Source organism: Eubalaena glacialis, chromosome 8, assembly GCF_028564815.1.
Source record: "Eubalaena glacialis isolate mEubGla1 chromosome 8, mEubGla1.1.hap2.+ XY, whole genome shotgun sequence".
Taxonomy (NCBI): domain Eukaryota; kingdom Metazoa; phylum Chordata; class Mammalia; order Artiodactyla; family Balaenidae; genus Eubalaena; species Eubalaena glacialis.
Genome location: NC_083723.1, coordinates 76,995,137 through 77,022,540, shown reverse-complemented (window position 1 = coordinate 77,022,540; position 27,404 = coordinate 76,995,137). Strand labels below are relative to the sequence as shown.

Below are 27,404 nucleotides of genomic sequence, written 5' to 3'. Positions count from 1 at the left end.
TCCTGAAAGCTCAGGGAGGTCCCAGCTCTCTGTCCCTGGGGCACATTGACAAGTACTTGCAGGAGCAGAAGGACCAGCTGCCCACCAGGCAGATCAATGGCCAGGGGGTGGGGGAACCTTCCGGGGAGCCTGCAACTGCTCCATTTCTTAATCCACATGGTGGTTATGCCAGTATTTGCAAATGTAAAATGTAAACTTTCATAGAGTTGTCTGTACACTTAAGATTTGTTCACTTGGGGGGAGATTCAAGATGGCGGAAGAGTAAGACGTGGAGATCACCTTCCTCCCCACAAATACATCAGAAATACATCTACATGTGGAACAACTCCTACAGAACACCTACTGAACGCTGGCAGAAGACCTCAGACTTCCCAAAAGGCAAGAAACTCCCCACGTACCTGGGTAGGGCAAAAGAAAAAAGAAACAACAGAGACAAAAGAATAGGGACGGGACCTGCACCAGTAGGGAGCTGTGAAGGAGGAAAGGTTTCCACACACTAGGAAGCCCCTTCGCGGGCGGAGACTGCGGGTGGCGGAGGGGGGAAGCTTCGGAGCCACGGAGGAGAGCGCAGCAACAGGGGTGCGGAGGGCAAAGCAGAGAGATTCCCGCACACAGGATCGGTGCCAAGCAGCACTCACCAGCCCGAGAGGCTTGTCTGCTCACCCGCCGGGGCGGGCGGGGGCTGGGAGCTGAGGCTCAGGCTTCGGAGGTCGGATCCCAGGGAGAGGACTGGGGTTGGCGGCGTGAACACAGCCTGAAGGGGCTAGTGCGCCACAGCTAGCCACGAGGGAGTCCAGGAAAAAGTCTGGTCCTGCCGAAGAGACAAGAGACTTTTTCTTCCCTCTTTGTTTCCTGGTGCGCGAGGAGAGGGGATTAAGAGAGCTGCTTAAAGGAGCTACAGAGACGGGCGCAAGCCGCGGCTATCAGCGCAGACCCCAGAGACGGGCATGAGACGCTAAGGCTACTGCTGCCGCCACCAAGAAGCCTGTGTGCGAGCACAGGTCGCTACCCACACCGTCCCTCCCGGGACCCTGTGCAGCCCGCCACTGCCAGGGTCCCGTGATCCAGGGACAACTTCCCCGGGAGAACGCACGGCGCGCCTCAGGCTGCTGCAATGTCACGCCGGCCTCTGCCGCCGCAGGCTTGCCCCGCATCCGTACCGCTCCCTCCCCCCGGCCTGACTGAGCCAGAGCCCCCGAAGCAGCTGCTCCTTTAACCCCGTCCTGTCTGAGCGAAGAACAGACGACCTCAGACGTCCTCAGACGACCTATATGCAGAGGCGGGGCCAAATCCAAAGCTGAACCCTGGGAGCTGTGCTAACAAAGAAGAGAAAGGGAAATCTCTTCCAGCAGCCTCAGGAGCAGCGGATTAAACCTCCACAAGCAACTTGATGTAACTGCATCTGTGGAATACCTGAATAGACAATGAATCATCCCAAACTGAGGAGGTGGACTTTGGGAGCAACGATATATATATATATTTTCCCCTTTTCCTCTTTTTGTGAGTGTGTATGTGTATGCTTCTGTGTGTGATTTTATCTGTATAGCTTTGCTTTTGCCATTTGTCCTAGGGTTCTGTCTGTACGGTTTTTTTTTTTCTTTTTTTTAGTATAGTTTTTAGCACTTGTTATCATTGGTGAATTTGTTTTGGGGTTTGGTTGCTCTCTCTTTTTCTTTTTTTTATTACTTTTTAAATTTTTAAAATATTTTTTATTTTTTATTTTAATAACTATTTTATTTTATTTTATTTTGTTTTATTTTATTTTATTTTATCTTTTTCTTTCTTTCTTTCTTTTTTTCTCTCTTTTATTCTGAGCCATATGGATGATAGGCTCTTGGTGCTCCAGCCAGGCGTCAGGGCTGTGCCTCTGAGGTGGGAGAGCCAAGTTCAGGACATTGGTCCACAAGAGACCTCCCAGCTCCATGTAATATCAAACAGCGAAAATCTCCCAGAGATCTCCATCTCAACGCCAAGACCCAGCTCCACTCAACAACCAGCAAGCTACAGTGCTGGACACCCTATGCCAAACAACTAGCAGGACAGGAACACAGCCCCACCCATAAGCAGAGAGGCTGCCTAAAATCATAATAAGGTCACAGACACCCCAAAACACACCACCAGACGTGGACCTGCCCACCAGAAAGACAAGATCCAGCCTCATCCACCAGAACACAGGCACTAGTCCCCTCCACCAGGAAGCCTACACAACCCACTGAACCAACCTCACCCTGTGGGGGCAGACAGCAAAAATAATGGGAACTACAAAACTGAAGCCTGTGAAAAGGAGACCCCAAGCACAGTAAGTTAAGCAAAATGAGAAGAAGAGAAACACACAGCAGATGAAGGAGCAAGGTAAAAACCCACCAGACCTAACAAATGAAGAGGAAATAGGCAGGCTACCTGAAAAAGAATTCAGAATAATGATAATAAAGATGATTCAAAATCTTGGAAATAGAATGGAGAAAATAGAAGAAATGTTTAACAAGGACCTAGAAGAACTAAAGAGCAAACAAACAACACAATAATGAAATAATAATGATGAACAACACAATAAATGAAATTAAAAATTCTCTAGAAGGGATCAATAGCAGAATAACTGAGGCAGAAGAACGGATAAGTGACCTGGAAGATAAAATAGTGGACATAACTACTGCAGAGCAGAATAAAGAAAAAAGAATGAAAAGAATTGAGGACAGTCTCAGAGACCTCTGGGACAATATTAAACCCACCAACATTTGAATTATAGGGGTCCCAGAAGAAGAAGAGAAAAAGAAAGGGACTGAGAAAATATTTAAAGAGATTATAGTTGAAAACTTCCCTAATATGGGAAAGGAAATAGTTAGTCAAGTCCAGGAAGCACAGAGAGTCCCATACAGGATAAATCCAAGGAGAAACACGCCAAGGCACATATTAATCAAACTACCAAAAATTAAATACAAAGAAAAAATATTAAAAGCAGCAAGGGAAAAGCAACAAATAACATACAACGGAATGCCCATAAGGTTAACAGCTGACCTTTTAGCAGAAACTCTGCAAGCCAGAAGGGAGTGGCAAGACGTATTTAAAGTGATGAAAGGGAAAATCCTACAATCAAGATTACTCTACCCAGCAAGGATCTCATTCAGATTTGACGGAGAAATTAAAACCTTTACAGACAAGCAAAAGCTAAGACAATTCAGCACCACCAAACCAGCTTTACAACAAATGGTAAAGGAACTTCTGTAAGCAGGAAACACAAGAGAAGGAAAAGACCTACAATAACAAACCCAAAACAACTAAGAAAATGGTAATAGGAACATACATATCGATAATCACCTTGAATGTAAATTGATTAAATGCTCCAACCAAAAGACATAGACTAGCTGAATGGATACAAAACCAAGACCCGTATATATGCTGTCTACAAGACACCCACTTCAGACCTAGGGACACATACAGACTGCAAGTGAGGGGATGGAAAAAGATATTCCATGCCAGTGGAAATCAAAAGAAAGCTGGAGTAGCAATTCTCATATCAGACAAAATAGACTTTAAAACAAAGACTATTACAAGAGACAAAGAAGGACACTACATAATGATCAAGGGATCAATCCAAGAAGAAGATATAACAATTGTAAATATTTATGCACCCAACATAGGAGCACCTCAATACATAAGGCAAATGCTAACAGCCATAAAAGGGGAAATCGACAGTAACACAATCATAGTAGGGGACTTTAACACCCCACTTTCACCAATGGACAGATCATCCCAAATGAAAATAAATAAGGAAACACAAGCTTTAAATGATACATTAAACAAGATGGACTTAATTGATATTTATAGGACATTCCATCCAAAAACAACAGAATACACTTTCTTCTCAAGTGCTCATGGAACATTCTCCAGGATAGATCATATCTTGAGTCACAAATCAAGCCTTGGTAAATTTAAGAAAATTGGAATCCTATCAAGTATCTTTTCTGACCACAACGCTATGAGACTAGATATCAATTACAGGAAAAAATCTGTAAAATATACAAACACATGGAGGCTAAACAATACACTACTTAATAACCAAGAGATCACTGATGAAATCAAAGACGAAATCAAAAAATACCTAGAAACAAATGACAGTGAAAACACGACGACCCAAAACCTATGGGATGCAGCAAAAGCAGTTCTAAGAGGGAAGTTTGTAGCAGTACAATCCTACCTCAAGAAACAAGAAACATCTCAAATAAACAACCTACCTTACACCTAAAGCAATTAGAGAAAGAAGAACAAAAAACCCCCAAAGTTAGCAGAAGGAAAGATCATAAAGATCAGATCAGAAATAAATGAAAAAGAAATGAAGGAAACAATAGCAAAGATCAATAAAACTAAAAGCTGGTTCTTTGAGAAGATAAACAAAATTGATAAACCATTAGCCAGACTCATCAAGAAAAAAAGGGAGAAGACTCAGATCAATAGAATTAGAAATGAAAAAGGAGAAGTAACAACTGACACTGCAGAAATACAAAGGATCATGAGCGATTACTAGAAACAACTATATGCCAATAAAATGGACAACCTGGAAGAAATAGACAAATTCTTAGAAATGCACAACCTTCTGAGACTGAACCAGGAAGAAATAGAAAATATAAACAGACCAATCACAAGCACTGAAATTGAAACTGTGATTAAAAATCTTCCAACAGACAAAAGTCCAGGACCAGATGGCTTCACAGGCAAATTCTATCAAACAGTTAGAGAAGAGCTAACACCTATCCTTCCCAAAATATAGCAGAGGGAGGAACACTCCCAAACTCATTCTATGAGGCCACCATCACTCAGATACCAAAACTAGACAAAGATGTCACAAAGAAGGAAAACTACAGGTCAATATCACTGATGAACATAGATGCAAAAATCCTCAACAAAATACTAGCAAACAGAATCCAACAGCACATTGAAAGGATCATACACCATGATCAAGTGGGGTTTATCCCAGGAATGCAAGGATTCTTCAATATACGCAAATCAATCAATGTGATACACCATATTAACAAGTTGAAGGAGAAAAACCATATGATCATCTCAATAGATGCAGAGAAATCTTTCAACAAAATTCAACACCCATTTATGATAAAAACCCTCCAGAAAGTAGGCACAGAGGGAACTTACCTCAACATAATAAAGGCCATATATGACAAACCCACAGCCAACATCATCCTCAGTGGTGAAAAACTGAAACCATTTCCACTAATATCAGAAACAAGACAAGGTTGCCCACTGTCACCACTGTTATTCAACATAGTTTTGGAAGCTTTAGCCACAGCAATCAGAGAAGAAAAAGAAATAAAAGGAATCCAAAGTGGAAAAGAAGAAGTAAAGCTGTCACCGTTTGCAGATTACATGATACTATACATAGAGAATCCTAAAGATACTACCAGAAAACTACTAGAGCTAATCAATGAATTTTGGTAAAGTAGCAGAATACAAAATTAATGCACAGAAATCTCTTGCATTCCTATACACTAATGATGAAAAATCTGAAAGTGAAATTAAGAAAACACTCCCATTTACCATTGCAACAAAAAGAATAAAATACCCAGGAATAAACCTACCTAAGGAGACAAAAGACCTGTATGCAGAAAATTATAAGACACTGATGAAAGAAATTAAAGATGATACAAATAGATGGAGAGATATACCATGTACTTGGATTGGAAGTAACAACATTGTGAAAATGACTATACTACCCAAAGCAGTCTACAGATTCAATGCAATCCCTATCAAACTACCACTGGCATTTTTCACAGAACTAGAACAAAAAATTTCACAATTTGTATGGAAACACAAAAGACCCCGAATAGCCAAAGCAATCTTGATAAAGAAAAACGGAGCTGGAGGAATCAGGCTCCCTGACTTTAGACTATACTACAAAGCTACAGTAATGAAGAGAGTATGGTACTGGCACAAAAACAGAAATATAGATCAATGGAACAGGATAGAAAGCCTAGAGGTAAACCCACAAACATATGGTCACCTTATCTTTGATAAAGGAGGCAAGAATATACAATGGAGAAAAGACAGCCTCTTCAAAAAGTGGTGCTGGGAAAACTGAACAGCTACATGTAAAAGAATGAAATTAGAACACTCCCTAACACCATACACAAAAATAAACTCAAAATGGATTAAAGACCTAAATGTAAGGCCAGACACTATCAAACTCTTAGAGGAAAACATAGGCAGAACACTCTATGACATAAATCACAGCATGATCGTTTTTGACCCACCTCCTAGAGAAATGGAAATAAAAACAAAAATAAACAAATGGGACCTAATGAAACTTAAAAGGTTTTGCACAGCAAAGGAAACCATAAACAAGACGAAAAGACAACCCTCAGAATGGGAGAAAATATTTGCAAATGAAGCAACTGACAAAGGATTAATCTCCAAAATTTACAAGCAGCTCATACGGCTCAATATCAAAAAAAGAAACAACCCAATCCAAAAATGGGCAGAAGACCTAAATAGACATTTCTCCAAAGAAGATATACAGATTGCCAACAGACACATGAAAGAATGCTCAACATCATTAATCATTAGAGAAATGCAAATCAAAACTACAATGAGATATCACCTCACACCAGTCAGAATGGCCATCATCAAAAAATCCACAAACAGTAAATGCTGGAGATGGTGTGGAGAAAAGGGAACCCTCTTGCACTCTTGGTGGGAATGTAAATTGATACAGCCACTGTGGAGAACAGTATGGAGGTTCCTTAAAAAACTAAAAGTAGAACTACCATACGACCCAGCAATCCCACTACTGGGCATATACCCTGAGAAGACCATAATTCAAAAAGAGTCATGTTCCACAATGTTCATTGCAGCTAGCTGTATTTACAATAGCCAGGACATGGAAGCAATCTATGTGTCCATTGACAGATGAATGGATAAAGAAGATGTGGCACATATATACTACGGAATATAACTCAGCCACAGAAAGAAACGAAATTGAGTTATTTGTAGTGAGGTGGATGGACCTAGAGTCTGTCATACAGAGTGAAGTAAGTCAGAAAGAGAAAAACAAATACCGTCTGCTAACACATATATATGGAGTCTAAAGAAAAAAAAAAAAAAAGGTCTTGAAGAACCTAGGGGCAAGATGGGAATAAAGACGCAGCCCTACTAGAGAATGGACTTGAGGACACGTGGAGGGGGAAGGGTAAGCTGGGACAAAGTTAGAGAGTGGCATGGACATATATACGCTACCAAATGTAAAAAAGATAGCTAGTGGGAAGCAGCCGCATAGCACAGGGAGATTAGCTCGGTGCTTTGTGACCACCTAGAGGGGTGGGATGGGGAGGGTGGGAGGGAGGGAGATGCAAGAGGGAAGAGATATGGGGGATTTATGTATATGTATAACTGATTCACTTTGTTATAAAGTAGAAACTAACACACCTTTGTAAAGCAATTATACTCCAATAAAGTTGTTACCAAAAAAAAAAAAAAAAGAGTTGTTCACTTTACTGTATGTAAGTTATGCCTCAGTGAAAAATAAGGGAGGAAATAAATTATTGTGCTTAGGTTGTTCACAGTCTGTGAGTAGCGAAACTATTGTATTTTGTTCAAAGCAGTAATCCTCTTGAGTTAGAGGTTGTCCGTGGAAGGGTCACTGGGAGGGGTGAAAGCACCAAGGGTCTTTCATGTGTACCTGCTTCATCATCTCCTACACCCCTGGATCCATGGCCTGGCCCCTGGCCAGTGTCTGTCTCCCTGCAGGGCTTTCTCTTTGCCATTTTACTTAGCTAATTGGAGTAGACGACACCAGACTTCCATGTGACTCCCCTTTGTCATGGTCCTCTGAGGACTCCAGTCAAGGTCTTTCCTGTGGTGACGCCCCTAGGCCAGCCTGCAGGGTCCCCTAGGTTGGACACAGTAGCTGCCTCATTCCACGTGACTGCCTTACCTCTCCAGTACCTTAGTCTTGGGCTACTGCTGCCTTCATTCTTTATTCTTTATTCTGCCCTGTTTTAAGCATATCCTTTCCCCAGAATTTGACTTCTTTTGCCCTTTAAGCTGCCCCCTGGTAATTTTGACTGAATTTGTGATGAAGCTAGGCAGGAAGGTTCTGGGGGATGAAACAGATATATTTCCCTAGGCATAATCTTAAACTCACTTGGGGATGGATGTGGGAAGGGCTGTAGATTCTCACCCTTTCTTTTCCCAGAAGAAGAAGAAGAAGAGACAGGGGTGAGGGTCACAGCAGGTGGTGCCTTCAGAGGCCTTAACTCAAAGTACCAATTTAAATGAGTATGGGATTTAGCCTGTTCACAGCCCTGGCCTTCGTATCTGTTGCCTGTGAAGTGAAATTTGGCAGGGTTAAGATAATGATCATTCTTTTAATCAACTGCTTCTAGGAGAGGATAATGGTGTTTCTGTTCTGACAGTTTCAGAATTCCTGTGACTCTTACTTTATGGCCCAAATGCTCTTTTTTGTCCCTTCTGCACATGTCACATACCACCTCTCAACCCATGCTCTCATTGTCAGAATCTCAGCCTTGAAACAAAACAAAACAAAAACCTTCCACACACAAGCAGAGTCCCTTTGTTGGTATTGCTCATCCACTGTGGAACCGATTGTCATAGCAGTGGCTGTCCCCACAGACATTTCATCATTTGGGGTTTCCATCAGGTGTTTCTTTTTTTCTCTTTCTTAAACAGCAACAGCCAACACTGCTATTAAACAAACTATTAACATAGCTTAACAGCCTCTCTTGGCAGTTTTTAACTAGACTGCATTTGCTTCTAATTTCAGGTACAATTAGTCAGGCCTCATAAGTAAAGCTAACTTTACGAAGATGCTGGTGTTGGTTTGCTTTTAGTCTTATTTATTGTTGGATTCAGTACATAATGAATACAGAGATTTGTGTGTGTGTGTGTTGCCGAGGGTGGGGGGGTGGTTCTATGAAAGCAACGTGGGAATTGAGTTCTATGCCTACAGGTACCTTAATTTTATTTTCTGAGATTTTGTTATTTCTCTGCATTGTCTTGGTTTTAGTTTGTGGCCTTAGCATACTCATTATTTAAGAAGTGTTAGTGAAAGGCATAGGAGACTTGAGTGCTTAATAATTAACCAAAAGTTTGATATAATATTTAGCTGGTTCCTGGACAGCTGTATAACATCTTTCTTTTAAAATTAGACTATGTGAACACTAAGAACCAAATGAATTAGATATAAAACATTTTTTTTTATTGTTGTTAACGTGCTTGGGAAAGTTGTAGAATTTACTTAGTGTGTCAAATAAAAGTCTGAAGGCAAAACCTAAACTTGTTAGTCACCCTTAACTCAGGGCTGTGGGTAAAGGCAGTGGTTCACCCCTAAAGAGCTACAGGGGTGGCAGCCCAGCCAACTACTTGTAAATGTAACCGGATGAGGCAGGTACCAAGTTCGGCTGCTCGCTGCTCGAAAGGCCAATACTCAAGAGATAAGGGTTGGTGGAAAAGGAAAAGTTGCTTTATTCAGGAGGCCAGCAATCTGGGAAGGTGGTGGACTAATGTCTTAAGACCATCTCCAAGTTGCCAGTTAGGAGACAGAGGTCTTAAAGACAGTGTGAGTGAGGGGGCTGCAGGGTGCATGACCAGCTCGTGCACAATCCTTGGATTGGTTGGCATCAAGGTGAAGTTTTGAGCATCATCAATCTTCCAGTTTCAACTGGCCTGGGGTCTCCGTGCTTGAGGTCAGCAGTTTTCATCTGGTGAGGGTCTGCTTCCTGTAGAAACAACTCAGGAATGTGTGTCAGGCCTTTATATCTTTCAAGGAACCGGGAGTTCAGTGACTGCTGATTTATGATCTAAATTGTTACCAGTTTCCTGGCACAGCAGCTATTCTTTGTTTCTACATCTTCACATTTCCTAATCGCTAACTCTTGAGCCAGCCTTTTGAGACTCAGGGGAGGCCTGGGAGACTAAGCTTTTCTGTATAAACAAGAGGCAGGCAGAGGACATGCGGAGTGGGGTCTGTCCTGAGAAGGCTCCATAGGCTCTTGCTTTGTTACTTTGATGCTCCTCACTGCTGAGGAGGCACAGCTGCAAAACAAGAAAGGGCATAAAGTTTTGGATAGAGCGGTTAATCCTAAAGTCAGCAGAGAGACTCAGTTTCATAAAGGGGTCTCTGCCAATGCCCTGGTCAATCCCCTTCCCCGCCAGAGATCCTTGCCATCTTGGAGATCCGTACTGTGCTGTGGAGAGAATGCGGCATTGCCTCTTCAAAGCTGGCTTATGATGTGCTCCCTCCTGCGTCTTCCTGGTTCAGCTCCTCAGTTCTCTTAGGTCCCAGAGATGGGGCAGTAGCTGTTATCACCAGACCTGGCCGTCAAGGCATGCTAATTTCCAGCACCAAGGTTAAAGGCCTGGGACCTAGCCTGGATTCAGTCTCTTGCCAGCTGCATGACTGGGCAACTGACTTAACTTCTCAGAAACTTGGCTTTTTCCTCTGTAAAATGCAGATAGTACCCATCCCATCAGACTTTGATTAAATGAGACACTGTGTTTGGGAAACCCATATTATAGTGCTTGGCAGTAAGTAGTATGGACTCAACAAATGATCATTGATTTAATTACTAATATGCTAATAGATGGTATGGAAAATTCTGCTTTCCCCCATAGTTTTTGTCACATCATGTTATAGTTTTTTTTTATAAGATGTCTCCAGAAACCTTTGGTAGAACAAATTACCCACCTCTATCCCCCAAAAAACCAGAAAGGGATTTTTTTTTTTAATTGTAGTAAAATGCATAACATAAAATTAACTTTTTAACCACTTTCAAGTGTACAATTCAGTGACATTTAGTACATTCACAGTGCTGTACAACCATCACCATTATCTAGTTCCAGAACATTTTAATCACCGTTAAAGGAAACCCCATAGCTAGACTCCATTCCTCAAATCCTCCAGCCCCTGGCAACCACTAATTGGCCTTCTCTCTCTATGGATTTGCCCACTCTGGATATTTCATATAAATAGAAACATACACTATGTGTTTTTTTTGTGTGTCTGGCTTCTTTCATTTACCATAATGTTTTCAAGGTTCATTTCTGTTATAGCATGTATAACAGAAGTGAATAATAATCCACTGTGTGAATATGCTGTTTTAGTCTGTTTGGGCTGCTATAACAAAATATCACAGTCTGGGTGGCTTATAAGCAACAGAAATTTATTCCTCACAGTTCTGGAGGCTAGAAGTCCAAGATGAGTATGCCAGCATGGTCAGAGGGCCCTCTTCAGGTGGCAGGCTTATCACAGTACCCTCCCATGGTGGGAGGGGCCAGGAATCTTTGGGGTCTCTTTCATAAGGGCAGTAATGCCATTCATGAGGGTTCTGCCCTCAGGACCCAACACCTCCCAAAGGCCCCACCTCCTAATACTATCTCATTGGGCATTAGGATTTCAACATATGAATTTGGGTGGAGGTGGCGATTAGGGGGGAGGTGTAAACATCCAGACCATAGCATATACCATATGTAGTTTATCCATGCATCAGTTGATGGACATTTGGGTTGTTTCTACCTTTGACTCTTGTGAATAAATAGCATAGCAGTGAACATTCTTATACAAGTTTTTCTTAGAATACTTGTTTTCAGTTCTTTCGGGTATATACCTAGGAGTGGAGTTGCTGAATCATATGGTAATTCTATGTTTAACTTTTTAAAAACTGCCAAACTGTTTTCAACTACGGCTACACCATTTTGCATTCCTAGCAGCAATGCCTAAAGGTTGCAGTTTCTTCCAACACTTGTTATTTTGCAGTTTTTTGATTGTATCTATCAGGGTTGGTATGAAGTAGTATCTCGTGGTTTGGGATGGTTTTTATAGTACAGATTTTGTATGTGTCTGGACTCAAATTTTCTTACTCACGTTCTTAAGCCTATTATATTGCAAAGTTACACGAAAAACTGCCTATACATAATTTCCAATAAGAGATAGGTATAATGCGTCTTTTCCTTCACAGCCCCTGATGTGAGTAACCATCGTGGCTCTGTAATCTGTAGTGTAGATAAACCACTTGTGGGCAATCAGTGCTAATTATAGATGATGTCTGATGCCTTGTACCTTCTCTCTAATTCTTTTCTTTTTGTTTTAAGGATTTCCTCTGGGTCATCCAAGATGCTTTTAAAACATATTGGATAAAAGCTGAGCCACCTGCTTGTGTCGGACTTCCATACTCTCTGCTCCACTGTCTTCTATGGCATTTTGACTACATCAAGGCCAAGGACCTGCTGTTCATGATGAGTGATGAGAAGAGCCTTGGGGTGTCCCCAAAATTGGTCTCACCTTCAAGGAGCACAAGTAGTTGCTCTTCCAAGCAGGGAAGTCGACAGGTAAAGTTTAATGCAAATTTTAAGATGCAAATTTAAATCAAGAAGTTTGCAGATTAAAATCTGTACATTTACTTGGGAACTCCTACTTCTCAGTTTAAGAGCATTTGCTTTTAGTCATATCTTAATTATCTAAGAAGAGTAAATTTTAGATAATTTTAATAATGCAGCTCGAGAGCCTAAGAAATGTATTTGTCTCTTTGGATTATTTTACTCAATCGTTGCAACTGTCCTCCAACACAGATATTGATATTCCTGTTTTCTCTGTGAGGAAGCTGAGTCAGACCAACTGAGTTATCTGCCCAAGGACACATAGCTAGTCTATTAAGTGGCAGAAACAAGAAACCAAAGCTCATTCTGTTTGACTCCAGAGCCCACACTTTCCTTTATACCCTACTAACCAAAACAAAAAAGCTAACAATCACTTTTCCAGTAATTATAATATCCTCCCACCCTCTTCTTCCTTCACTTTACCAAACCTTTTATGACAGCTTCCAACCACAGAATGCCCTGTTTTAACTTTGGGTCTCACCTGCTTTACTTCTCTAACGGGCAAGGGAAGCAAGTCAACAGAGAAGTGGTCAAAAGGAATCAAGAAGGAAGAAGAAAGAAGTGAAACAAAGGACTGAATAATTAACTCCTAAATAACTCTCAGCTAATTATATGTTGCTCCTTGATTTCCTTTCTAAAAAAATCTCTGTTAGCAGAATTTGCTGGTGTTAGATCCATGGCAGTAAATGCACATTAATTATTATAATTCTTTCACCTTCAGTTAAGTCAAAAGAGAGTGGGCTGCCCAAAAGCTGTGGGTTTACAACCGAAGTGGTCTCGGAGCCTTTTGAGTGTCTGCTGGCTGTGTTGGCATTGCCTTTCCTCCATGGGACGCACTGGCCTAAATTGGCTCTGAGTCCTTGGTTCCAGATTGGAAGCAACAGTCAAGCAACCTCCCACCTCAGGCATGTCCACACATTTATGACGCATCACCACGGGTCTTTCCCTTCCAACATTGCCTGGGACAGGGAGCTTGCCACCTCTCAATACTGCTTCGTGGCATTAGAATCTATAATTCTAGACAAATTAGATCTTGCCATAGGGGCGTTTGGGGAGCTCTCCAAGATCTCCCCTGAGGGGTTAGGCAGAATAATTTTTTCATCACTGTTATCACTTCCTTCTGGGATTAAAAAAAATGACTAAGGTTACTCCTTGGCTAACGTATCATGGCTCCGTGGGAGTTCTAGTTTCATGAGGGTAGCTAATCTCACCCACTTTGTCAGCTTTCCACGGGAGTGTTTCTCTCCCTAAGCCAAAAATCTGGTTGGGATTAGAGCCGAGTATGTGATCTTCCCCCAGCCCTTTGCATTTAGTAGCATCTATTGCCATATCCTCCTTGGATAAAGGGAGAACACATGATTCATTCAAACAGCCAGTGCTTATAACACCATAGCAACTGGAGCAGTGCAATGAATGAAATTCTAGGACTGAATACCATAGAAACTTTTTTTTGATGTGTTATTTGAAATTGATTGATTTGGTTTTCACAGAGCTTTTATTTTTGAGGTTACATCATAAAGAGTAAGAGGAATGTGCTTGAGGCCTCACCTTTTTTCTGACTTAGAATGGGTTGGTCATTCAGCCGTTCATTCATCAATTGGTCATCTTTTATATTTAGGATTTCTCACTTTAATTTGCATGTAGTGTTGCTTTATGCACATAAACACTTATTTTCCCTCTGTGCCAGAGAAGATGGAGAATTTAATAAGTTCATTCCCGCTTTAGCCTGAGTCTAGTTATAAGGCCAAGTTTAATTTTCAGGAACCATTTTCTTATTCAATCCACTTTCCCATCCTTCTATCAAAGAAAGGTGTTCTGTCGCAGGACTGGCTCAGCTTTTCCCTCTGTGTTTTCCACCTTGGCAATCCATGTCCATCCCACATCACACACTGTCCCAAGACTGTCTTTTAGTTTCTGAAGGTGCCACAGAGGTACAGGGACCTTGGAAGTTCTTACTTCATGGCTCTTAGGGAACACAGCCATATCCAGGGGTCTCTTGGGTGCTAAATGTAGCGACCATGCTGTGTTTCCAGTCACTTTGCTGGAAAGTACAAGTTCACCATTTAAAACTTCAAGATTTATATAATTTATTTAATTTGAGGAATGTTCACATATAACCAATGAAGATAATCTGTGCAAAAACCTACTTGTTTTTAAAGCTCCAGATTAAAGTCATTTTTAGGTTGTTCTATTCATTCCATCTGGAGGAGATAAGTCTGATGTTAAGTTTATTGGCCATCTTCCTTAATGCTAGTTTTTCTCACATACTTTGGAATTACAGTTTAGGGCACCATCTTGAGGTTGCTTTCCCTGTGTCCTTTCTCTGCACTCACCTGTGATTTTCTATTACCTACTTCCTACCTCTGATGACCCCAGTCCAGAGCCAAGTCTGATATTTGTAGCTGGCGCCTCTGTTCCACATCAACCAGGAGTATATAAGAGCCACCACCAGGCCAGCGTGCAGCATGGCCAGGTCCTGGTTGTGAGACTGTCTGCGTCCTACCATCTCTCTGGATAGGCAGATTTTTAAAGCCTCCTTTCATCATGGTGTGGTGCTTCCCCCTCCACATTCTCTGATTTCCAACAATAAGCTAGCTCAGGACCCAGCCTTTTCCTGGGGATATTTGTAGCTTCATTAGCCACTGAAGTAGGACTCCTGGATGCCTCTGTCTGCAGTATCCTTTGCATTTCTATTTTGTGTCTTATCCATGAGATATTGAATCTTGTTTTGTTTTGTTTTATTCCAAATCACACAGACATATCAAAAAAAAAACCCTACATGTTTATATTTTTATATATTTTTTCTGTTTGGAGCTCGTGAGGTGACAGGGAAGGGGCACTAAATGCATAAACTTGCAGTACAACCTTGACTGAAAGACTTGGTCTTCTGGAGTCATTTTCGTTTAAATTCTCATCCACCATTGCCAGGTGACATTGGTTCTCTGTACTGTAGCCATACTGGCTTTCTTTCAGTTCCTCCCACTGAATTTGCCCTTGTCCTTGTTTCTTGAACTGAACTTGAACTTGTTTTTCCTATCCCAGAGCCTCCTCATGTAAATCTCAAGAAGCCCTCATTTATGTGTGGATACTCCCCTTTCCAAATATCTGTGTTAGAAGAGCTTGCTTCCTTAATGGACAAAATGATGAGACCTGGGTGTTAAGTGTGATCTGTGTTTTTCATTTCTACAAATTGAACCTAAGACAAAGTTTACAACTTACAGCCTTGAAAACCCAAGGAGAAGGGTGCTGTCATCTTTTAACTTAAATACTAGGGCTTTTGAAATTTTAAATATACTATGCCTCATTTTGTCAATGTGGAAACAGCCTTTAAATATAATTTTATCAAGATAATTTTAGGAGGAAGGTATGCCTAGTGATTAGAACTTGAACTCTCCAACCTTGGTTCCACTCAATAATTAATTCTGCAACCTTAAACTCTCTAAGCCTCAGTTTTCTCATCAATAAAATTGGAATAATAATAGTTCTTTTCTCATACGATTATTGTGAGGATTAGAACTAAAGCATTTAATGTAGGGTCAGACTCATAGTAGGTGCTGAGTTAATATTAACGTTTATTTTTATTATTATAGTTAACATTAATTTGAATTTCATTCCTATATGTGGAAAACCTAAATTTTCATAGTGAGTAGTTCTACCTTTTGCCCCCAGAAACTTTTGCAGGCATCATACGTGTACCTACCCATACCTCGTTAGTGTTGTACAGAGGTCCACAAAACTATACAATGTATATATGAATGTATACTTTAAAATAAAATGTATCTTACTTTATACATATTAACAAAGTACTTTTAGGGAAGAATGTAACAGAAAGTTTAATATATGAGCTACATTTGATATCTTGAACATACAACATAACCTGTACCTAAAGCAAGTGGAAAAAGTGTTAAATTCGTTTATTTATTTGTTTGTTTGTTTGTTTATTTGGTTGTGTGAGATCTTAGTTACGGCTTGCATCTCCTTAGTTGTGGCACGTGGGCTCCTTAGTTGCGGCTCACTGGCTCCTTAGTTGCGGCACGTGGGCTCCTTAGTTGTGACATACAAACTCTTAGTTGCAGAATGCATGTGGGATCTAGTTCCCTGACCAGGGATTGAACCCGGACCCCCTGCATTGGGGATGCGGAGTCTTATCCACTGCACCACCAGGGAAATCCCAGGCGTTAAATTCTTATCCCATTCTGTTCTGCTGTGTTTTGTCCTTGCATGAGTGTCCTTGTATGTCCTTTCCCCATGCATTCACCTATCTATTGGTAGTAGCTGCTTAGAGCATTGTGTTGAGAAGGATTCTGCAGTTGAGTCTGGGTTCAGTGGAAAAGAGTGCCATGTTTTCAGTAATGGCTCATGGGCATACACAGGGTAAGTGGCAGCATGGGTGCCACATTTGTCACCCCTTAGTGATATTAGAGGGCTGAAATCAAGAGAAAGCTGCTACAGTCTTTATATTCTGCTGTTGGAGGAGCTTCTGGCAAGTGAAGTTCACCTCAGTTCTCCATCTTCTGCTTCCTTTGCAGGGATGTCGTGAGAGAAAATTTAGTATTTTCACTGGCTAAAAGCCATTGAAGCTCATTGGAGAAAGGTCCTCTGTAAATTTAAGAAACAATTACTGATGAGCTCCCTTTACTTTGGCGAATTCTGGAGCCAGAAGTGAGATGTCCTTGTTTCAAGAACTCTGATTCTCTGCACAAGAAGTAGATCTCTTTGAAATAGACCATCCTTTAGATATAGCACCTTTACTGGATAGGAATCTATTCTCCTTGCAGGAAATCTCCAACTAAAGGAACCCAGCTTACACAGAGAATAGGTTGTTGGTCCCTTCTGACTGTCTTCGTCACACCCCATTCCTTGTAGTGTTCTAAGTCAGTCTTTGCTTCACTGTTCTTCGCCACCCCAGGATTTGGCTCAGCTATCCCCTTTAGCTAGATTAAATCATATGAAACTGTTCTGCCCTTTTGAATTTTGTGATTTTCTTGAAAAGAATCTTCATTTATTGCTTTAGCCCTTTAAAAATAATTTTTATAAAAAATAATATCTGTAGATCATTTCCAACATGTATGCAGTCTATGTGAATTGCAATAGTCTAGTTTTAAGTGGCTGCTTGATAGGTCAAATAAAGTGAAGTTGAGAATGACCGTTGGTTGTGGAGGTCATTGGTGACATTGCCGAGTGGTTTCCTTGGAGTGGTGGGCATGAAAGTCTGGTTTAAGTCCGTTCATGAGAAAATAGGAACAGAGGAAGAGGGTACCCCAGTTCTGCCAGGCACCAGACAGGAGTTGAGAGAGACCTTCACAAATGTTCTGTTTGGGAACCTTCAGTTTGGCTAATGCCATGCCTAACACAGCCCTGTTCTCTCCTCTCTTTTGATTAATTCATTGGTTTGAAAGAGTGTGTGGTTCTTTGAGTCCTGGGTCCTATTTACACATCTTTTGAGCTCTCACAGCACTGGCACGGGGCTTTGCACATGGCAGATGCAAATTACCGGGCTGAATTTACTGCACACCAGCAGCAAATATCCCTCTGTCGAGGGCAGGTTGAAATGCATGGGCAGGTACATGTGGGGAATGGGAGCAAAAAGCCACAAATTCCCCAGCTCCCTCACTCTGGTGACAGACATACGAGGATTTCAAAAAATGAACAAAGACCTCTCCATTGAGTTTTTCCTGGCAGATGATGAAATCCCTAAATACTTTCTAAACCTGGGGTCTCCAGACAAACTGCTCTGTTGGAAAGTATGGAACAGAAGTAAAGACTGTCTTTGTTTTAACTGACCTGTATTCACACTGGCTCTGCTTTTTGCTAGCTGGATGACCTTGCCATGTTATAGAAAACCTCTGAGTCTTGGTTCTTCAGCTGTGAAATGTAGATAATTTTGCTTCCTTTTGAAAACTAAATGAAAGAATAAATACAGAGTACCTAGGCTGCACATGGTAGACATTCGGTAAGTGTGGATTAAATGAATGAATGAATAAGCATGTGGTTGCTAGGTAGAAAGACTGCAATTCACAAAGCTCTATACATATATTAAGTAGGTTAAGGGATGTCTAAGTGGGAGAGAGAATTGCTATTTCAAAACCTGTAAAATATGAGTAATTTCCTCTTGTCTTTTTCCCACTGCCCCTTACATTTCCTTCCTAGAACTTTCAAAGTAACACATTTCAGAAGCCAGATTGTGCTAGAGATGAATGAATAGGTTTTTTCTTTTTTGAAAGAGTTCTATATGCCCTAATTTTTATTTCTTCAACAAATATCCATTGAGAACCTATTATTAAGAGACCATGAGCAGGGGGATGTGAAACTACTAAGGATAGGACAGCTGAACTCATCACTACAAATAAGAAAGCAACTCTGATTGGGAAGACTGTGGGTTGTAAAGAGAGCATGGCTTCCGTTTTTTTTTAAATTTGCTGTGTAAGTCAGAAATCTGGAACTGAATCCTTCCAAAATAATTAACAAGTGCTTCTCTCATTATTGCAGGGGATTTGAAATGGAGAGATCTATTGCTATGTTAAGTCTCCATACAATTATGCAATTTATTCTTGTCACCCTCTTGTCCCTGGGGCCATCTGAGGTGGCCTTTGAGCTCTCCCAGGGTCACCTGATGAGAATTTATTTATGCAGGCTCTTAGATCATGCTGTACTCCAGGGAGCCCAGGGTGGCTGGGCTTGCTGCCAGAACCCGTAAGACACAGGAGTTGAATGGGAGAGAATTTGCCAAGAAGAGTGAATTAAAGCTATAATGTTCAGGTGTTTATAATTTCAGCTCTCTGGGTATTGAAAATATGTAGTTCCATTTATTTCTTTTAATTCATTGTGTCTTTAGACACTGAGATTTACCAGCTGCCTTTTGTAAGTATGGGCTGAATAAACACCACAAGAAAGACCCGTCAAGGAAGAGTGGCTTGGGAATGGCATGACTGTGTCACATTGTTCTATGATGGTCACAGAAAATAAAAGGCAACGAGCATGAAGTTGCTTGAGAGCCAGATAGCCTGAGTTTAAATCTCGGGCTGTTTATAAGCTGTTTGACCTTGGACAAGGTCCTTAATCCCCCTGTGCCTTGTGTCACATAAGGTTGTGACAGTTGCTTCAGTTAGAAGAGAGCCAGCACGTAGTGTTATGTAAGTGTTTGGCACATAAACCATTCACCTTCCAGAAGCAGGAGTCCCAGGAGCCCTCAAGCAGTACCACATGGTGACTGCTTCCCTGTTTCATCCTTTCAGCTGCGAGGCTGGTGGCACTATGCAGAGGCAGACGGCTTGGCTTCTGTCTAGGCTGCTCTGAAAAGAGTCAGCAAGGGACTCTAGAAGTTAACAAGCATCTGATAGCACCTTTACAGCTCATGAGATCCTTTCCTACTCTCCTTTGGAGTCTCAAAACAATCCAACGAGGTCTATTTTTTCTACGCTTTAGAAAGAAAACAGGACCCAATTAACTGCCGGTTTAGAGTCACACAGCTAAGAAGTGGTAGAGGGTCAGGCAGCCATCTATTTGAAGAACACTAGGTTTCTTTAGATGCTAGAAAGCTTCTTTAGAAGTTAATTCAAGTTCCACGTGCCCTATGTACAAATGATTGTTGTTTAAACAAACCTCCAGAAGCCAACACTCTGTGAATGCAGGGGCAAGAGTAACACAGATGAGGGAAGCAGCCATAAGGATCCCCCAGGTTTGTTTGTCCAGAGCTGTTATTTTTCTGGTGGCTCCAACAGAGAAAAATAATTAACTATATAGTTCCATCTTAGTTTTTCAGATCCCCCCCTTTCTGAGCCTTTTACATCTCCTTACTGCCTACCTTTTGGTCACACCTATGGTTGTGACATTATGCACTGAAAGTAGGAAGGGCAAAGACGCAACACAATTCTCAATATATTTCTACTCTGAGTAAGTCTTGTAAAGAAAAAAACAAACATTTGATACAGGAAGAAATGAAAACTTCAGCTAAAATGATGTATTTGAATTGTCAGGGTTTCCTTGTCACTTTGCATGTCTACAAATGACAGCTGCCTTCCACACTCTGAAGAGCACAAGAAACCAAACTCTTAAAACACTTCTGGAAGTTACTGAACCATACAAACTGTTCTGCAATTCCAGAATAACACACATAGAAAATATATTTTGGTGGGTTTTAGAAACACTAGTTTGGTAGAAACTACATGGATACCTTAAGAGAATCAGTGTATTTATTCACGGTTGGCATTGGCCATAGTGCAGGATACAGGAAGGCAGAACTGATTCCGATGCTTTTGTTGAGAGCACAGCTTACTAGCTTTGCAGCTACTAGATGTTTTTCTAGGAGCTATAGATGCAAATGTGAACCAAAGTGACTCAACAGTTCTTTCCCAGGGAGGGGAAAGTCTGAGTCTACTTCAGTGATGTGATGCTATTAAAATATTGATACTAAAGGCCGAGAAGTGACAGTGTAAGTAGGACAGAGGCAAAACGGGAGACTTCCCTGGAATAATCTGGCATCTCTCTAAGGTCCTCTACACCCTGGCCCTACCATCGAGTCCAGCTGTGTCTCCCTCTTCACCTCTACACAAGCTCCCACCACAACCAAAATCACCTCCTCTCTATTCTCACTCCAGATGAGTCACTTTCCTGGCAGTCTCTGGCCTAGTGGTCCCTCTTGCCCTGTGTAGTAGGCTGAATGGTCCCCCCACCCCCAAAGATATGTCTACATCCTAGTCCTAGGGACCTGTGAAGGTTACCTTATTTGGTAAAAGATGTAATTAATTTAAGAATCTTGAGATGAGGAGAACATCCTGGATTATCCGGGTCAGCCCCAAGTTCAGTGACCAGTGTCCTTATAAGAAACACACAGAGAGAAGACAGACATGGAGGAGAAGGTGATGTGTGTGAAGACGGAGGCAGAGATCTGGGTGATGGGAATACAAGCCAAGGAACGCCAAGGCCACCAGAAACCGGAAGGGGCAAGGAACGCTATTGTAGACTGAATGTTTGTGTCTGTGCCCGCCCCACCCCAGTTCATATGTTGAAACCCTGACCCCCAATATGATGACATTTAGAGGTGGGGCCTCTGGGGAGTAGTTAGGTTCAGATGAGATCATGAGGGTGGTGCCTTCATCCTGGGATTAATGCCCTTATGAGAAGAGGACAGACGACAGAGCTTCTTGCTCTTAGGCGTGGAGGAAGAGCAGACAGTGAGAAGGCAGCTGTTTACAGGTCAGGGAGCGGGTTCTCACCAGGAACCGAATCTACCAGCACCTTTATCTTGGACTACCCTCCCAGTCTGTGGTATTTTGTTACAGCAACCCAAGTTAAGACAAACACATTCTCCCTTAGAGTCTCTGGAGGGAGCATAGGCCTGCTAACGCCTTAATTTTGGACTTCTGGCCTCCAGAACTGTTAGAGGATAAATTTCTGTTGCTTTAAGTCACCAACGTTGTGGTAATTTGTCAGGGTAGCCTCAGAAACCCTGCTTCTCACACTGTGTCAGTTTTTCTTCATATCCCAGCTCAAGTCATTTCGCTAAGGTGGATCCAGCCCTATGTGAGATTGTGCCTACCCCAGAACAGGAGTCTGTAGCACGTTTTTGTGAGACTCCCATTCGGCATTTACAAGTTTTCAACCGAGTGGTGTCTCTATTTTTAATGTACGTTAACTTTTTGAAGGCCAGCATTTGGTTTCACATCTTTGCATCTCCAGTATCTACCTGGAGCTAAGCCTTAGACCTTTGAGTTAGAGACTACCCCGTTAAATAGAAGCTCAGTTATAACTAGAATATAACCTACATAACACAAAAGCCATTCCTTTTTTGATTCATGAGGCTCTCCGGGATCTTAACCTGTTGCTAGGTTCTCATGATGAGAACCAGTTATTCTTATAGAGAGGTGAAAGAAAGTCACTGATGATTTGGACGTTCATTGTGCTAAACTTCTGCCACCTTCTCCTATGATTTTTAAATCATATATGCATTAATTAGCCAGAATGTACCTCTACTTTGATTGTAAATTTCAATTAGCTCTGAAAAAATAGCTTTGAGTGCACTGTGAGCGAGAGTACTGTCATCAGCTAGCACCATCCAGCAAGGGGGTGGGGTGGGTTTTCTTGAGGAGCTGTGGTTGCCCTGTGCTTGGACTACAAAAGTGTTATATCTGAATACGGAGAGTCAGTGATTCTCACCAGGGCTCAGACGCCAAAGGGCAGAGCTCTATGATATGCCAAAAGAGGTATGATTTTTTTAAATTTAAAGGTAGTAAAGATAAAACACTGAACAGTGCTGGAAAGTATAAAACCAAGCGGAAGTCTCCCCACCGTCGTGCCTCTGGTCTAGTCCCACTCACATAAGAGTCTGTATTAGAGATTTTCCCTGTTATCCCATGGTGTATGTCCATGTGGTGAGTTAGCCCAGGATCTCCTACACAAGGCCGTCTGCCACTATGGAAACATGGTAATTCTTAGGAAGGGGTAGTGGAAAGGGTACTGAGTTGGGGTCAAAGGACTGGGTTCTGGTCCTCAGAAGTCCTTCACTCCTTGTTGTGGCCCTACTAAGATCGTTTCTCTTAGATTCCTCATCTCTAAAATGAAAGAGCTGGGTAACTTCCACATTTTCTCTCAAACTTGTGTTTAAAAGAAATATTTCATGACTCTATGGGATAAAACAAATCATTACTGTATTCCCTGGAAAAAAAACTCAGAAGAGACTCTTGAGTCCCTTGGGTGGAGAGAGCTGTCCTGTCATCATTGGCTAACACACATGCATGCTAAGTGCCAGAACGTGCTGTCAGAGACAGACTCTGCTTGGGGAGAAAGTAGTCCTGGGGAAGGGGAGTAAGTGGCCTTGGATGGACTCTAATACACTTGTAGGTCGTCTTGTCCAGAGTTGATGTTGAACAGAGAAGTTCTGTGTGTGGTCTCCAGACCACAGATGGGGTCCACCACTCAATAGTTTGTGATCCTGGGCAAACTACTTTGGAGCTTCATTTTCCTCGTCTGTAAAATGAGAATAATAATACCTTCATTACAGAATCATTGTGAGGCACATAGAAGTTATCCACCAAATAGTAGTTGTTACTTGTATCACTATAATCACTACCACAAGAGCAACTATAAAAACATTGCCACCACGCTGGTGGGCTGCATGGCCAGAGCAGAATGACATCTATGGGGTTGGGTGTCTCCATCTTTAACAGTAGCTACAGCTCTTAAGAGGCTCTTATTTACAGAGCAGGCTCTTATTACAGAGAGAAAAGTGCATAAAAGATGCAGTCCATAGTCTTGAAGGTCTTGTATACAATTGGGGGATATTTAACAAATATTAATAACCCACAGATTTATTTGAGGATCTTAAAAAGTACCAATGTAATTATACCCATAAATGCTAAGTGAGGGATAAACAGGATAGAAATCATCATTATATGTGCATTAAAGTTTTTTGTTAATACTATTTTAATTATAAATCCACCTGTGGTCAACACAATTGGAAAGCATTTTTCTCTTATTTGGTACCCAAGATAGGAATGGCCTCAGGTGGAGTCACCGACAGACCTGATAACTCACATGCTTTTTCTCCCCGTTGTCAGTATCTCCTTTTCTTATCCTCGCCTCCGGTGTTTTCTCAAGGGTTTACCCCAAAGACCAATTGCATATTCTCTGTTATCTAAGTTATTAAGTCTCCAGGGTTTTGGTCTGGGACTACCCAAGTAATTAAGACTTAAGACATTTGGGGGCCTCAGTCATCTGAGTGTTTACCTTTCCACCCTGGTGTGGGTTGGTGAACTGCGGCTGTGTGTGTGAAGGGAGAGGCAAGACAGTGGCTGTTGGCAGGTCACGTGCTGCTCCCCACGGAGCTTTCAGAGTCTGAGGAGGCTCTTCATGGCTCAGTCTTCCTTTTTTTTCCTTCATCTTCTCACTTAGATCCTAAGGTCAGGGATTGAACCTGAAGTTACTAGACTGAAGTTAATACTACTCATTTTTAATTTGTTTTTTGGGAGACTTTATCAGCCAATATTTTCTTTTATTTCATTTTATTTATTTTTATTATGGTAACACTTAACATGAGATCTACTATCTTAACAAATTTTTAAGTGCACAATACAATAGTATTGTTAACTGTTGGCACAATGTCGTAAGCAAATCTCTAGAACTTACCTCGCATAACTGAGACTTTATACCCAGTTAATAGACATGAGGTTATGATATAAGATTTAGAAGGGGTCTCAAGCTCATTTATCCTGACCTCCTTCCTAGTCTAGGAATCCCTCTGCAGCACCTATGCCAGCCTCTGACAGAGCTCCCCAGTGACTAGGGAACGTACTCTTTCACAGCCCTTGTCGTTTCTGTTATTTTTCATAGCACTAATTATTATCAGACCATCATCCTTTATGCAGAGTTGGAATCCAGGGCCTTATAATTCTCACCCATTGGCCCTGGTTTTACCCTCAGAACCTATTGAGTCAAATCCCAGTTCTTCAAGGCAGGCTGGTCTCCTAGAGTGTGGCTGCTTGGAGTGGTTCTGTGGTCCAACAAAAGCAGCAGCCTCACCTGTGCAGGTGCAGGAGCTCAGGCCTCGCCCCAGCCCTACGAACCTGAACTCTGTGTTTTGACAAGATCTTCAGCGATTGGTACGTTACAGTTGAGAGGCACTGCGTTAGATTGCATATCCACCCCCCCCCCACTCTATTCTTTTAATTTTTCTTTCTATCAGGTTTGTTGGTGTTCAAAAACTCTTAGTTGAGGGAGAAACAATTGACAAGAAGCAACAACTCCAAGTGTCAGTGATTGAAATATAAGTCCAGAATTGGTCTGACATCAGTTAAAGCTATCGTTATATTAACTGGAAATCTGTTGGCAAGCATTTCCATGTGTTCATAATACAGTCATAAAAGATGATATTGATGGTCCTGAGGCTTTAGAAGGTTACACATGCCTTTAAAGTCATGTTAAATTGTGTTCCACATGATTTAATGCTGGGGATTGCCTTGTGATTTTTAAAAACCTGATAAACAGACTAAATAAATAATCAGAACAACCCACTTTCCAGTCATGGCAGACAGAGGCAACCACAAAGCTTCCTTTCACAACACTTTTCAGCTGCAGGAAGAATTTAAAGTTTTAAATCGTTTTCTATTTCTGACATCACTGCAAGGGCAGTGACTGAGAACCCAGCATTTGAAAGGTGCAGAGGAGATGTATGCTGTGGAAACAGCTGTGCTGGAGGGAAGTGCTTTCAATTTGTGCACTCAGCAATATGGAAATGAACTTTGCCAGCTCATGAGCATGAATAAATCCTTAGTTGCCTTTCCCACCACAAAGCAGCTTTCTATATTTGGCACTTTTAGATGTTCAGTGAAACAGACTGAATTTAATGCCAAATGACAGTGCCAGACTGTCTTCCGTTAAACTCAAGCAAAGACCTTAAGAAGCCGCTTCCCCCTACCCTGTCATATTTCTCTCTCCACCTGATATTCATGGGGAGCTTTAAGCCTGACGCCCCCAGGGCAGATATCAGCCCAGCTGTGTTGGGCTAAGTCAGCAGGGCCTGATCTCCCCTGGGCCCAGGTCCACCTGCACTGTGTTTCTCAGGGCGCTCGTCCTCCTCCTGGGTCACTGGTATGTGAAGCACAGTAGAAGCCACTTCCTGCCACCTGGTGCCTTTAGCCAAGAGAAAGTGACATCTCTGCTTTTTTCTGTCCTGAGTACCAGTTCACTCCAATCCAGCACATATTATTAAAGTCCCTGACCCCAAGGGCTCTGTGAGGCCCTTTTTATAGCCTCATTTGTTCAGCAAATATTTATTTAGGGCCCCTATGTCACAGGTAGTGAGGTGATAAGAAATAAGCCCCAGTCTCTGTCCTCACGGTACCCACCTTCTAGCTAGGGAGACAGAGAGTGCAAGTGAGGTCTGCAAGTGCTGAGGAGGGAAAGGATTTCTGCCCCGAGGAGGAGGTGATGTGGGGCTAAGTGAGAATTCACCAGGCTGAGAAGTAGGTGGGGCAGATGTTCCAGATGTAAGACAGCGAATGAGCAAAGACTAGGCAGCATTAAAATGCACAGGCTGATTTCCCGCCCCAGTTCAGGGGGATGCAGGATGGGAGACGTGGCAGCTCTGCTCAGGATCCCAGCCTTGCTTCTCTCTATCTATAGGGCAGGGCTTCTTGACTCCTTCAGATGGCTTCGGATCTTGGACTTACCCACCACCGTCCCCCTGCCCCATGGCATTACTCTTTGTTCATCATCAGAATGTACATATTTAAATTACAGTAGAATATACAATGTGCTATAATATGTAGCAGAATGATTGAAAATATCGATTTTGTAGTCAGGTGACTTTATAACATGGGGAAAGTTACCTATTCTCTCTTCCTTGGTTTCCACATTCCAAAAATACTGGTTTCCAGGAAGACTGAGAGGGGATGAAAGTTAAGGGAGGAGTATTTTTAGGGAAGTGAAACTATTTTGTATGTTATTGAAATGGTGGATATATGACATTATGCATTTGGCAAAACTCATAGAACTGTATACCACAAAGAGTGACTCCCTAGTGTAAACTATGGACTTTAGTTAATAATGATGTATCATATTGGTTCATCTATTTTTTTAAAAATGTGCCACATCAGTGCAAGATGTTAATAACAGAGAAAACTGTGTGTGGCGAGAGAGGAAGTGTATGGAACTTTTTGTAATTTCAATTTTCCTATAAACCTAAAACTTCTCTAAAAATAGTCTATTAGTTTTAAAAATGTAAAAAAAAATGAAGGTGCAATAAAGACATTTTAAAAAAGATACTAATAAATCCAACCTTGCCAGATTGTGAAAAGATTAAGCGCAACAATGTATACATGGTGTTTAGAACACTTCCTGATAGATAATAAGTAATAACATTATTAATAATGTTAGCTATTGTAATTGCTTCATTAGTTTGGTCAACATATTTATTCATATCTACCATGGACCATTTTTTCCCCTCCAGTTTCATTGAGATATAATTGACATACAGCACTGTGTAAGTTTAAGGTGTACAGCATAATGAT

General features: G+C 41.6%; 1 protein-coding gene across 6 annotated transcripts in view; it reads left to right on the top strand.

Moving 5' to 3' along the window:
• OSBPL3 (oxysterol binding protein like 3) overlaps positions 1 to 27,404 on the top strand; it is a 205,539-nt gene that overhangs the window by 103,253 nt on the left and 74,882 nt on the right. For all 6 annotated transcript variants that reach the window (XM_061198599.1, XM_061198598.1, XM_061198595.1 and 3 more), the window contains one exon: positions 12,115 to 12,351. In XM_061198599.1, the coding sequence (XP_061054582.1) occupies positions 12,256 to 12,351 (96 nt within the window). In that variant the 5' untranslated portion in view covers positions 12,115 to 12,255. The remainder of the gene's footprint in view (positions 1 to 12,114; positions 12,352 to 27,404) is intronic.